Source organism: Buceros rhinoceros, unplaced genomic scaffold (genome assembly GCF_000710305.1).
Source record: "Buceros rhinoceros silvestris isolate BGI_N320 unplaced genomic scaffold, ASM71030v1 scaffold46504, whole genome shotgun sequence".
NCBI lineage: Eukaryota > Metazoa > Chordata > Aves > Bucerotiformes > Bucerotidae > Buceros > Buceros rhinoceros.
Window position 1 is genome coordinate 1 of NW_010409740.1, and position 12486 is coordinate 12486.

Consider the following 12486-nt stretch of genomic DNA (forward strand, 5'->3'; position numbering starts at 1 on the left):
CGCCCCGTCCCGCTGTGCCCTCGGCCCTGGCGCTGAGGAGCGGCCTGGGGCCCCTGTGGTCTGCAGCACTCGGTTGGGCCGCCCGGGGCGCACAAGCTCGGGAGAGGGGAGCAAGCTGCCCCCTTCCCCCGGCCCCGCGGAGCATTAACCTGAAGCGTCTCCGGAGATCGTGCGCGGAGAGCGTCCGCCGCATCCTCCCGCGCACCGGCCTCCCGGTACAAACGAGCTCTTGGAGGTGGCTTGGCCTTTAACCATAGCAATGGGCGGCAGCTCTGAGTCCAGTGCACCCGCTTGGCCAGGGACACACAGGTGAATTTAAATTAGTCGCTACTCCACCCTCTGCGGCACTCCTGGCCTTAGATTAGATGTAGGGAAGAAATTCTTCACCGTGAGGGTAGTGAGACAGTGGACCAGGTTGCCCATAGAAGCTGTGGATGCTCCATTCCTGGCAGTGTTCAAGGCCAGGCTGGATGGGGCTTTGAGCAACCTGGTCTAGTGGAAGGTGTCCCTGCCCATGGCAGCAGGATTGGAACTAGACGATCTTTAAGGACCTTTCCAACCCAAACTATGCTGCGATTCTGTGATTCCATGCAAGGGTAAAGCATGCCCTCCCGAGTGGAAGATGAGCTCTGGAAGCAAGAACAGATGGGGAAAAGGGGGGGTCAGCAACCAGCCAGGTATAGAGGGGGGTACAGCAATGCAGGGGAAAGCGAACAAGACCACCTAAGCTCAGATACAAAAGGCAGCTGTGCTGTGAGGAGCTCATTTCAGACAGATGAAAAATGGTTAGAGGCTCAGTGCCATGTAAAAAAAAACAGGCCAGACTGGAGAAAAACGTATTGCAATAAGAGATTAAGGTACTGAAAAATATTGTTTTATGGATTTGTTTTCCATTACATATAATTATTTTATATATACCTCTTCTTAAACACGTTCAAAGTCTTACCTGTTGTTTCATACAAGCTATCTGTACCTTTTTCTGGCTACTGAAATGGATCGCTTGTTTTTGCCGGCTACCGGTATTTTTCAATGGCCTCATCACCTGTTTTTCCTTCAGAAGTCAGCAGCTGTGTGATCTTACATTGTTACCTATGTTGTCAAACTTAGGTAATGTCCTTCCTAATCATGATTATATGTTGTGGCTGCTGACACCAACAGGGTCTAGTAGAGTCTGGAATAATTTGTGTAGAAGGTGTTATTGGACAAAAGCCATGAGCTCGGTGAACTGCCCTACCCTGTGTCAGCACCAAGGCCAGTATGTTCCCATTTCTGTTCCAGAGTTGGTGTTTAAACAAACAAACAAACGTGTCTTCAAACCCAAAGTATTCTTCAAAGTAACTCTTCAGCATTCCTCAGAAATACTTGGCAACGTTGGGACTCTTTCCAAAGGCACTGAGCATTGTTGAGAACAAGATTAAAGTAACAAAATCAAGGAGTCAGCTGAGACTGAGCAGACAAAGTAATGTGGAAGGGGCTGTGGAGAAGGAATTGGAAGTTGAGGGAAGAACACAGGAAAACTAGAGTTAATGGGGGAAAAGGTAGGAAAAAGGACAAGGCAATACAGGAGCAGGAAGATGTTAGGAGAGGGCACGTGGAGGTGGTGGCAGGATAGAGGCAGGGTGAGCTGTGCTGAAGGATAGCAAGAGAGAGACGATTCAGAAGGAGCATGAATTCAGTGTTTGGCAAAAAGCAGATAAAAAAAAGTGTTGGTACTTTAGTGAGCCCAAAAATGTTGCACAAATGAGAATTTTTTTTTTTTGTAAAAAAGTGAAAGATACTTAGTGTAATCAGAACCGACATCTCTCCGGAACAGGATAGAAGTAAGAAGAGTCACTACAAAGGAAAAGAACAGCTGCAGGAAATGTTCTTTTAGGAATATGGAGTCACTGGAAATAGGAGACTGATGTTGACTGTGATTCGTACAGGTTAGGAAACTGTTGTCACGGTCCTCACAGCGCGTGCAGACCAATCAGTGGCAAGGCAAAGACTGTAAGGCGTAAGTAGGAAATGCAGGCTCTTTCCTATGACCTTTACCAGGTATGTAGTGGGAATTTTAGTGGGAGAGCTTGAATTTTGTTGAAAGGAGATGGTGCAGGAAAGCAAAATGAAAAGGCAAATTGTCAGCCTTGGCTTAAGGAAATGTGCCAGAGGAAAATAACTTATAAGAGCAAGGCTAGCAAGGGAAGACATAGCACAGAGGAAACCTCCAAAACCCCGTTAATGCACACCTGAGAGGTGAGAGCTCAGTCCCCACATGCAGAAAAGAGGAGCAAATGTCAAGAGTGACATTTAATGGCCACAGCGAAAGCAAAGCTGATAGTAATGAAAAGGCGAAAGATAAAAGGAGCTTGGCTTGACTTTTCTCCCCAGAGAAAAGCAAGGCTGTACCAAGGCAGATCTGAGTCTCAATTCCCAGAAATATTTTGAGAGAAATTAGCTTGGTTCAGGAAAACTGGTGGGGGAAAAAAAAAAGGCAGATGTTCAGATCAGATGGAAATTCTAATGGCTGTCAGTAAAAGGTCAGTTACTCTGGCTAATGCTGTTCTGCAGACTCAAGAATATTCTCACTGCAGTTTCCACTTTGAAATATGTTTTATTTGCATTTCTTCTCGATAGGCATTTTCTTAATAACATTCAGTATCTTTAGAAATCAAAATACACTGCAAATTGCAATACACAAACAGAAATGAGACAGGTTGCATTTCATCCACCAAAGTGATGAAGGTTTCATCAGAAATGGAGCATTCTTTGGTTAGGTAAGAACAGAAGTTCAAACTGGCTGTACTTGAATCCCGTACATGCATTATGTTTGCACAAATGAGCAGAAAGTGAGAACCCAAGCTTAGAACTTCATCTTCCTTTTTTCAGCAAGTATACAGACATGACTAAATGCATCTCTTAAATATTGCAAAACCACAGTTAAGGTTTTAAATAATACAGATTGCACAACAAGCTCTTGGCGGGGGGGTAAGCTACAGAAATAACTCAGATACAGAGCACATGGAAATAAATTACATATCAGCTAGTGGAAATGCTTAATAAATTCAGAAGTGCTTATCAAGATCTTTTATAAAAATGTTTATTTGATCTAATAATTAAAACACAATACATAAGTGAGAGTTTTGCTACCGAATTGAACTGAAGCAAGATCAGGCTCTTTACAGTCCCAAGGAACTATGATTTTATTATGATATCTTAATAACACTCTTTGGGTTAAAATGTTTAACAAACATCACTTACCACGTGATGACCGATACCACTTGAGACATTTGTCAGTTAAATTGGAAGTAGTATGTAATTAATAATGTAAAGCCCAGTTAAGCAAACTACTTCGTCCTACCTTTGTTTTTCTCCAGAAAATTCAATTCAAAACTTGCAGGTATACTTTTGATTAATTTCTACGGTCTTTCAAGGACTTTTATGGTAGCTATTCCTTGGGAGAAAGAAGCACGAAATGAGAAGATGTGATTTAAGATGGCATTTCTTCACGAAGCCCCTATTGTCACTTTACAGGCCATCACTGTTTCATGTTTTGAGGTCCCGCCAGGAGCCTCACGGCAGGTCCATACAGAAAAGCTTCTTGATGAATGTGTCAATTTGCAGTCCAGAAGCTACTCAATTAATCTAGGCGTGCAGGGAGATAGCCTATAGCAAGTAGGGTATTGTAAATTCAAACCTTTTCTTAGTGCACACTAACTTCTTAAACAGTTAAACTCTGCTGAACACTGTTAATACAATCCCTTACTGTTCTAAGGCAAGAGTGCTAATAAGTTAACGGATAGAACACAGGACCATGTTGCTGTTACCAGGCTGTCTGAGGATGTAGGTGAAATTGAGAGTATAGTAACAGCAGCATTTCTAAAATTCTTCCTCTCTTCTTCAGCTTGTTTAAACATTAAGCTTGTATGCTGGATTTTCTTAACTTGTGTGTGTGAGCATGCGTGCGTGCGCTTAGGGGTGGGTGACAGAATAGGCAGGTTCAGGTTTCTCTGGGAATAGTAGTGAACTGAGATAATGAAACATGTAACTAAAGTTGCCCAGAAAATGTTAGACCTGTGTAGATTCCCTTACAGGGTCTAGTACTCTGCCTGTTGAAGTCAGTTTTAAAAGTCTCATTAATGGATATCAAATCCATTCTGGACAAAGGTCTCCACGGCAAAATTATAGGAATCAAGGGGGTTTTCACATGATAGTATTCGATAATACCCGTACAGGGTGGGCTGTTTTGCTTCAGTACTACATAGTGCAAGATTCAGGGGCAAACTGAAATGGGAAAACACTGCTCATCTGCCGAGAAATAAAAAAAAGGGGACAAAGTCAGGCAGGAGACTTCCTCCTTTTGCATAGTTCCCTCTGCAAAAGATCTGCATTGCTAACAGAGTCTCTGGCAATGAGACAAGAAAAAAAATGCTCAGCAAGTATCTAAACAAAGTTTTCCCCCTGCATTTCTCTTTAGTTCTTACAGAGTATCACAAATGGTAGTGATGCCCAGAGCTTTGAACTCACTGAAGGGCTAAGTGGCTCCTAGTAACCAGCATGGTGCCCAACTCTTTTCAGGGAATGACTCCCTCTCTCCATGCCTGAGCCAAAGAAAATCAGCTCAGCTACATATAATTGGCTTCCAGCTGGTCACAGCTCAGGCAGCTGCCTCTGAGCTATCTCTGAGGATTAACCTGTACAAGCTCAGGTCACTTGTCCAGGGATCCAGGCTTCCTAGCCCAGCTGTGGTGCAGGCCAATGTCCAGAGCCTGGGGGCTCTCCCAAGGATGCTGGAAGACCTTCCCCACAGGCAGAGAAACCCCATCTCAATGTGTCTCTTTCTTAATGCAACAGGGAGAACAGCTGTATAATTTGCAAACTGTGTAATGACTTGTCTGGTTAGACTTGGGACCTTTCTTACCATGATACCCTTAGGAACTGCAGAATAAGTTTACCAGGACATCTAGAGAAAGGCCTGAAGGTGAATAAAATACCTTTGAACTCTTCTGGTATTATCACATGAGGTGCTTATTCATAATGTGTTTGCAACACACTTGTCACACTAGGAAAATCAGTTTTTCATGGCCTGAAATATCTATCTTTAGGCTTCTTTGAAAAATAAATGCATGAACAAGCCCTCTAAAACTTGGTGAGGAAACATTTAAGGGACTGGCTCCACCCCTAGATGAGTTAGTGATGGTTTACAAAAATCCGTTGAACAAATGAGTTAAAAATAAAATGGTGGTTGGAGAAGGGATGCAAAATTTGGACTACAGGCTATTAAGATACTTTTCCTGTCTCATAACAGGAACAGGCTAGCTGAGAACATTTACTTCAATTCTTCTTATGAGAGTGTTTATACTTGTATTATAGTCTTTGTGAGGCTGATTTGGTTTTGGCCCTTAATGTGTTTAACCAGCTTTGTGTCAGTGAGAGACAAGTTATATTGAAGCTGTGTTGTTTGAGCTGCTTATATGTTTTCTACTAAAACAGAGAATTTCTACTGAACTTCCAAGTGAAATATCAAATTATCCAATTAGGGAAAAGCACACATAGAAAATGTAAGTTAGCAAATGAGGACAGCTTTAGCAAAAAAAAAAAAATTTTTTTAAACTTAAATAGCAAAATTTGCAGTTGTTATGTTTCCCTTAGAGTACGTAACAAATCACGTGAGATCAAGCAGCAGTAATACCTCCACAATACATAGAGGGTTCTGAGTAGGCAATTTGCTTTGTCTGTAAATCAGAACATTATATTTAGCACACACAGTAGTTTCCCTGTGGGTGCACAGCAATAGAAGTCAAAACAAACAGATACAAAGCATTTTTAAGCAGCATTTAAGATGATGCATTGCCTGTTTGAAATGACAAGTTTGTACATTGCAGGGTAGGGCTAGTATCCATCTTTCCTTTATAATTTGAAAGTCTATGTTGGTTTATTTTCACTCTTCTCTGTGTGAGACTGGGCTATTCTGAAGCCTTTGGGGGGAAAAAAAAAATCACTGTAAAGTAACCATCCAGCATGAAATTTTAAAAGTGTTTGGAAAGGAAACTCAGATCTCTATCTAGAAGCCCATTCAATCATCCTTTACTTGGAGCTGCTTTTAAATACTCTTCTACAGCAATGGCAGAAACTTCTCCATACCAGCTTTGAAGCCAGATGTGCTCAATGTTCATTTTCATGAAGAACCACTCATAGCTACGAGGCCACTTTCTTACCACTGGGTGCCTGGAAGTACACAGAAAAGGAAAAGAAAAGAAAAAAAAAAAAAGAAAGGATGTGCCAAAGCATATGCATAGTCTGCTTTTTTCTGCAGCCTAGTGTGTTCAGCCACAGTGAAACCTGAGGTCTGAGAACCACCACCATCTATCTTTTTTGCCCTCCCTTGCGGTAAGGTTTATGATCTTCCACACCCCAGTCTGGCAAGAAATGCAACGCAGGCAGCCAGCAAAGACAACCTTCTCCTGTTGCAGAACCCCATCTCTAAAGGCAAATGTTGTTTGGTCTGTAAGTAAGTGAAAAACAGCTAGAAGAGATTCTCCCAAGGTGTGTCAGGGTTGTGCTTGTATCTGTTCAAAGGATATCTGTTCTGAAAATACTACAGTTTTTGTAGCAGTTGTGGTGGTACGTCAGGAGAGCTAATAAAACTGTCTGGCAGGCAGAGCACAGAGTCTTTGAGCCTGTTAAAGCCTTCTTGGCCTGTATTTCTGTCTCGTTTCTTGGGCCTGCTTTTACAGCTAGCTCAAAGAGACCCTCCCCACCAGCAATACTGGGTAGAGATGTGTGGTCATCAGGCCCCTGCAGGTGCCTCTGCAGAGGATGCTGTGAAGTGCTCAGCAATGGTGCATGTAGCAGACGCAACAGCTCGAGGCACAGTGTTCAGAGGAGCATGGGGGGAAGTAGTGAAAGTCCGGACAGGGTTGGCCCAGTGCCTGTCTGCCCCTGCTGAGGACTCTGCAGAGTAGACGGTTGGTTTGGCAACCTCTGGATTGAGCTGGGGTTCCCATCATTTTCTGATTTGTCCCTTTCAGCATCCACGACTGTGGCACTGGGAAGTGGCTCCAGCTGCTCCAGGACTTGGATGGGGTTAGCCTCGGCAGCCCTCATTGTGTTGGTCTGGCTTTTTCTCCCTGGCAATGGAGCATCCACTGCCAAGGTGCTGGTGGACTCTGGCTCACATAGGAATCTGATTTCTGCAAAGTTTGTAAAAAAGGCTTGTGTGCCAATATACCCCCATCTGTACATGGTCCCATCTTTGCTATTGATGGAGCACCCACTGACAGAGTCCCACCCTAACCCCTTCCATCAGGCCAGAGAGAATATCGCCTGTGGGCTGTTTTGGATCCCAGCTCATTCCAGTTTCTTAGGAGTCTATAACTGACCAGGCTGGGTGTGCCTGGAGGACCATTCCTGGCAGCCTGTGTGGGAGGTGCATGCCCCAGCTAAGATTTGGGCTTTTCACGCCTGCTATTCTGAAGAGCCGCTGGAGGGCATGGGGACACACCCTGAGCAAGTACGTATGTGTCTGGATTGTGCTTGCATCTGTTCAAAGGAGAATGTTCAGTAAGTATTATGCCTGTGGTCAGCAGCTGTCATGGTATGTCAGGAGAGGAAATAAAACCCGTAAACTCCATCCTGCAAATAGGTGTGAGCCCAAAAGCAGCAGAGCTCTGCTCTGTCTGAATAGGGGGCTATGGCTGCAGAGTATTACCTGTCCTAAGGTGGGGAGGAATCATTAAAGGTAACAAATACACCCTGGATTAATGAAATCTCTCCTTGGAACCAGGTGAAATATTTTCATAATCCCCAGATTATAAACCATGTGATTTACTGGAGTCCAACACTGACTAATTGCATTTCCATAATTCATTATCTCAAGAGTTAAAAGGAGGTCGCACAGCTCCGGTTGCCGTTCCAAGCCACACAGGAGCCAACATGCTTCGTGGCCTCAAAGTAAAGATCAGGTTTGGCACTGCTCAAATTTTTCCGTACCAAGCAGCCACAACTATATATTCGTCTCAAACCTGTGGGTTTCACTCTACTACATGCCTGTTATATACAGACCTGGAAAACATTGCTTGCTTGGCAAATTCCACTTCCTCCGGAGGCACCGTGACCATCTGCCCTGTGAGAGTCAGCCTGGTGCACCTTGCATCCTCTGGATCGATTACATTTTTTCTGTGCATAGAGAAAAATGCTCATGTGTAATAGCTTAGTTTATTTGTTAAAGGGTTTTGGAGAAGTATCAGGTCCTGCTCACATATAAAAACCTGCAGTATTTTATCAAGTGTTGCAGGTCTTTTCTACACCGAGATATAACATCTGGGGGGGGGTCTTGAGGAAATACTCACCTGAAAAACATCTCTGCTGTAGATATTTGCTTAATCTTAATTTACGCTCCTAAAAATGGAATTAATGTATATTAGATTGTAAAAAATGTGAAAATGGCAGTTTTCCCAGACATATGTACAGACCTGAATTCAGGATTCTGAAAAGAATCAGTGAGATGGTTAGTTAGTGCCTATACCTACAAAATAACTGCATAGAAAGTAAGGTCTTTTCTTTGTGCCTATGCTAGAAACTCCATCCTGGTTCATTTTAACTCATTTTTCAACTGCTTTACACCAAAGAGACAAGATCTATTAAAAAAAAAATTCTCCCAACTGCCTTCATTCTTCAGACTGAGTCAGGGAAGGTACTTGTTGCTTTTTGGCTCTTTCTATACAGTAATAATAAATAACTCCCATTAGTAGCTGCAGGGCGATTGCTGACTCTGACATATACAATATGAGGATATAAATTATATGTAAATTGACCAGTCACAAAAAAGGTTGTATGAAACAAATGCAAAGGCCTGATCCTGGCAAGCGCTGAGCAGCCCCAAGTCCCAATGCCAGGAATTTGAGACTACTCAGCATCTCATGAGACTGTCTTCCCAGATAAGAACATAAGCCTGGAAAACTACATTGGAAAACAAAGACTGCATTTATTCTTCGCCCAGTTTTAATCTGAAGCAGCAAATCACAGTAAATTACATCTCATCCCTGTCTGATTTTACTTAAAGATAATGGCTTGAGCCCTTTAGCCTTAACTGCATGCAGTCTTCAATGGCTTCTGTTATTGTTGTAATTCTCAATATGTGTCTATTTCATACAGGAAACATATGGGCATCCTCCTGCAGCTAATTTAACACCTGCAGATTCCCCACAGATGGTTATGAAAGACTGTGTAGCTCACTGGATAAAGTATCTGCTATTATAGATAGGGCCAGGAGCAGAGATACGCAAGGAAGTCCAGCGGGCTAATTAATACTCAGCTATGACCAGTAAGCACTTTGGCATCATCTGTAGCCTGAGCTTCAAAGAGCCATTTGCAGTCACATCACCTCTGGCTTGTTTGTTCAGCATCCTGTTCAGTCTGGAGCAGCAGTTGTCTGAAAGGGGTGTTCAGCTTAACAACCTCTGGACAAACTCCACTTGTGCTCTTTTTCCTCTACCGTGATTTCTACATGGGAGGACAGGCAGCTGCCAAAGACCAACCTCAAACTTTCTGTTCACGTCAATAAATAACGGTCTAATTTTCTCTAGTAGTTTTTAAAATTTATTATGAATGATGTTCTGAGTATCTGAAAATCTGCCTTCCCTGCCCTAGCACTGGGTTTATTTCTATAAGTGAGTGTTCAGAGTCTACCTTGTCACCTTGGCACACTGTAGATCCTCAATGGTAACTCCTACTGTATGCTGAAGGTGCAGTTCCCCAGCTGCCTTACATTGACCTGAGAGCAACCTGCCCCTGTGTGGTGCAGCTCCATGCCCTGGGGACACCTGTACCTCCTGGCATTTCTTTTTGGTAGGCTTTGGGTATTATGTGGCTGTTCAGCATCCATGGTGCAATGAGACGCTTACCCACAAATAAATTATAGGTGAATACAGTGTATACAGCTGTAGAGAGAGGAGCTGAATCCCACATGCAAAGGGTGCCAGCCGAGGGTCTGCATGTCCAGCAGCCAGGGCAGCGCAGATTCACACTCTTGCAACTGTAGGCCCTCGACAGCAGAGTCTTAAAAGTCCATTTCAAGTGATGTCCTGATCTATTGTTATCTTTTGCATTTAAACTTAATACTGTGTCAACACCCTCTACATGTGTTTATATATTTAACCTGATGATCTTAAAAATACAGAAGGGAAGGGACTTCTCACGAGCAAAAGTTCAGTTCAGAAGATTGCTTTAAACTAATAACCATGTATCTGTCTTTTAGAAACCATTTCCTCCGCAACCTAGCAGAACTGTGAAACAACTGAAGAGCCAGGAAAAGCAGGAGTATTTGTAAGTGCCTTTCTTGGGTTACAGCTCCTAGGTAAGATGTTAATTACTTACAGAGGGGCATTAGAAAGGGATTGTTATTGAAGGATGTCTGCATTTCAGAGTGGTTCGAGGTGATAGATTTGGGTGTGATCAGAAGCAGTGAGAGGTTTTGGTCTGACATCTTCTCAAATTACAATTATTTAATCTTTTCGTGCAAACACACGTTTATTCTAAAAGCATACCCATTGAGTTTGAGTAGGCAACAGACCTGACATTGCTGTGGTTAAGCAAAGAATCCTTCCTGCCTCTGCCAAGATGGTTTTGCCTGATAGGACTCGTGTCAGATGCGACTCTTCCCCAGTTTATAGGAAAAACTGCTCTCCACATATTTGGCTGTCAAACACACTGTACATCCGTATCTGGAATGGTTTTATTTCCCTTTTTTTCCCCTGGCTCCTTCATGTTTGCAATTTCCTGTGTGTTCTCGCAAGTTAGGTGTTACACTGGTCAACACACACAATATTATCTTCCCAGCAAAAGTTATTCAAACTGAATTTTGCACATTGGAATAATATTCTGGTGGGTCAGTTTGGTTTTCTGGGAAATGAGGCAAACAAATTATTTATTGAGATTATGTTAGATGAAATTTTGGAAGAGCTGAAGAGGACAATGATACATTTGAGTTTGGTATGCTCTGTTATTTGTTGGCTTTGCTTTTAGCACTGCCTCTTATCATAGGTTTTCTGTTTCAGAATAGGAACCTTGTATTCTAATCTTACAGTAGCATTAGTATTTTCTTTATCAAAGGAGCTCTTCATATTCTGAAGTAAATCTGTTTCTGCACCATTTTTGGCAAGGTATTTCCTTCATAATGTGATTACTTTTATACTTTTAAAACCATCAAATATCACTAAACTTAGAGCTACCAAGTCTAACTCCATTGCGAACAGATCTTGAATCCTGGCTTCTCAGGCCTTGTCTTTACCAGAATCAGGTCCTCTGTCTACTGAAGAGGATTTCATGAAGGCTATGATAAAATATGAACTGAGGAAAAGAGAAAGCAGGGAACCGTGGAAGGAGACCAAGCAATAGGAAGACTTTGTTTTTTTTTAATGCTCATTTAAAATATATACACCTTGTTGCAGAAATTGAGGGAAGCCAGATTAAAATGGAAGAAGATTTGGTTTATGCAATTTACAAGAACACAGTGCATTAAGAGATCATCTTAAAATATTAATCTGATTTGTGAAGAGAGAATTGATTGTCTCTATTCCTCCGCTTACAGTGAGCAAACTAAGTATGCAGAGTTTGACCCAGTGCAGGGAGTCATCTCTTCCAAGCAGGTGAGATGAGACCATGAGCTGCATTCACTTAATAAAGGTGTCGGCTTTACTGAACTTAAGAAGAAATCTGTTTCCAAGTGAAATACATTTCCCAACAGAGATGCAGTGCCACAAAGTGCACTGCTGATTATCACACCATGCTTATTTTGCTGCATACCATTTGCACACTTTCTGGACCATGGTTCAAGAGTGAATCAGAGTAAAGAGTGCCATGTACTCATTAAATTGTTTACTACGCTAGCCATCTCTTGGAGTTTAATTAGAAGGTTCCTATGCAACGACTAGCCAAGTCCAGATCTGATGAACCCATAGTTCACGCTGGTGCAGTTATACTGGTGCACAGGGTGATGATGTTGGGATTTTGTTAGAATTCCCTTTTGCAGCTGAGATCCCTGCACTGACTGGCGATGCTCTGTCTCCTGTTTTTTGACCAAAAGTATCCCTGAGTATTATGATCATTCTCAGCCTCTGCAGTCTGTCAGCGAGGTGAAACAATCTGGTACGGATGAACAGTAAAGGGAAAATAGGAGTTTGGGAGCCACGTGGGAAGGAAAGCCAAGTGTTCCTGAGAAGGAGTAGAGAGAAGGAAGGTGGGACACTTCAATAATGCTCCAAGGACTGGGGGAGGAAGTAGGGGTCTACGGAGCGGAATTTCTTTTTCTCCTTCCCCAGCCTCCTTTTCCCACCGAGGACCTGCCATCCTTCCCCTCCACCCCCCAAGGAGACAGGACCTTCTGTCCTTCCTGTTAGGATACATAAATCTTCCCCTGCATGGAGTTCTCCAAGCCCCATGGGAAAGCACTGCTTCTACCCCTCTACTTCTTGAGCAGAATGAAAGGGAAAACAAGCTGGGAAAGAG

General features: G+C 42.8%; 1 protein-coding gene across 1 annotated transcript in view; it reads right to left on the minus strand.

Moving 5' to 3' along the window:
• Positions 1-6070: 6070 nt before the first annotated feature.
• The window catches only part of CREG2 (cellular repressor of E1A-stimulated genes 2), a gene marked incomplete at both ends in the record, with an annotated part of 13175 nt that continues 6759 nt past the window's right edge, over positions 6071-12486 (minus strand). The window contains 2 exons of the mRNA XM_010135316.1: positions 6071-6207; positions 8044-8157. Of these exons, the coding sequence (XP_010133618.1) occupies positions 6071-6207; positions 8044-8157 (251 nt within the window). The remainder of the gene's footprint in view (positions 6208-8043; positions 8158-12486) is intronic.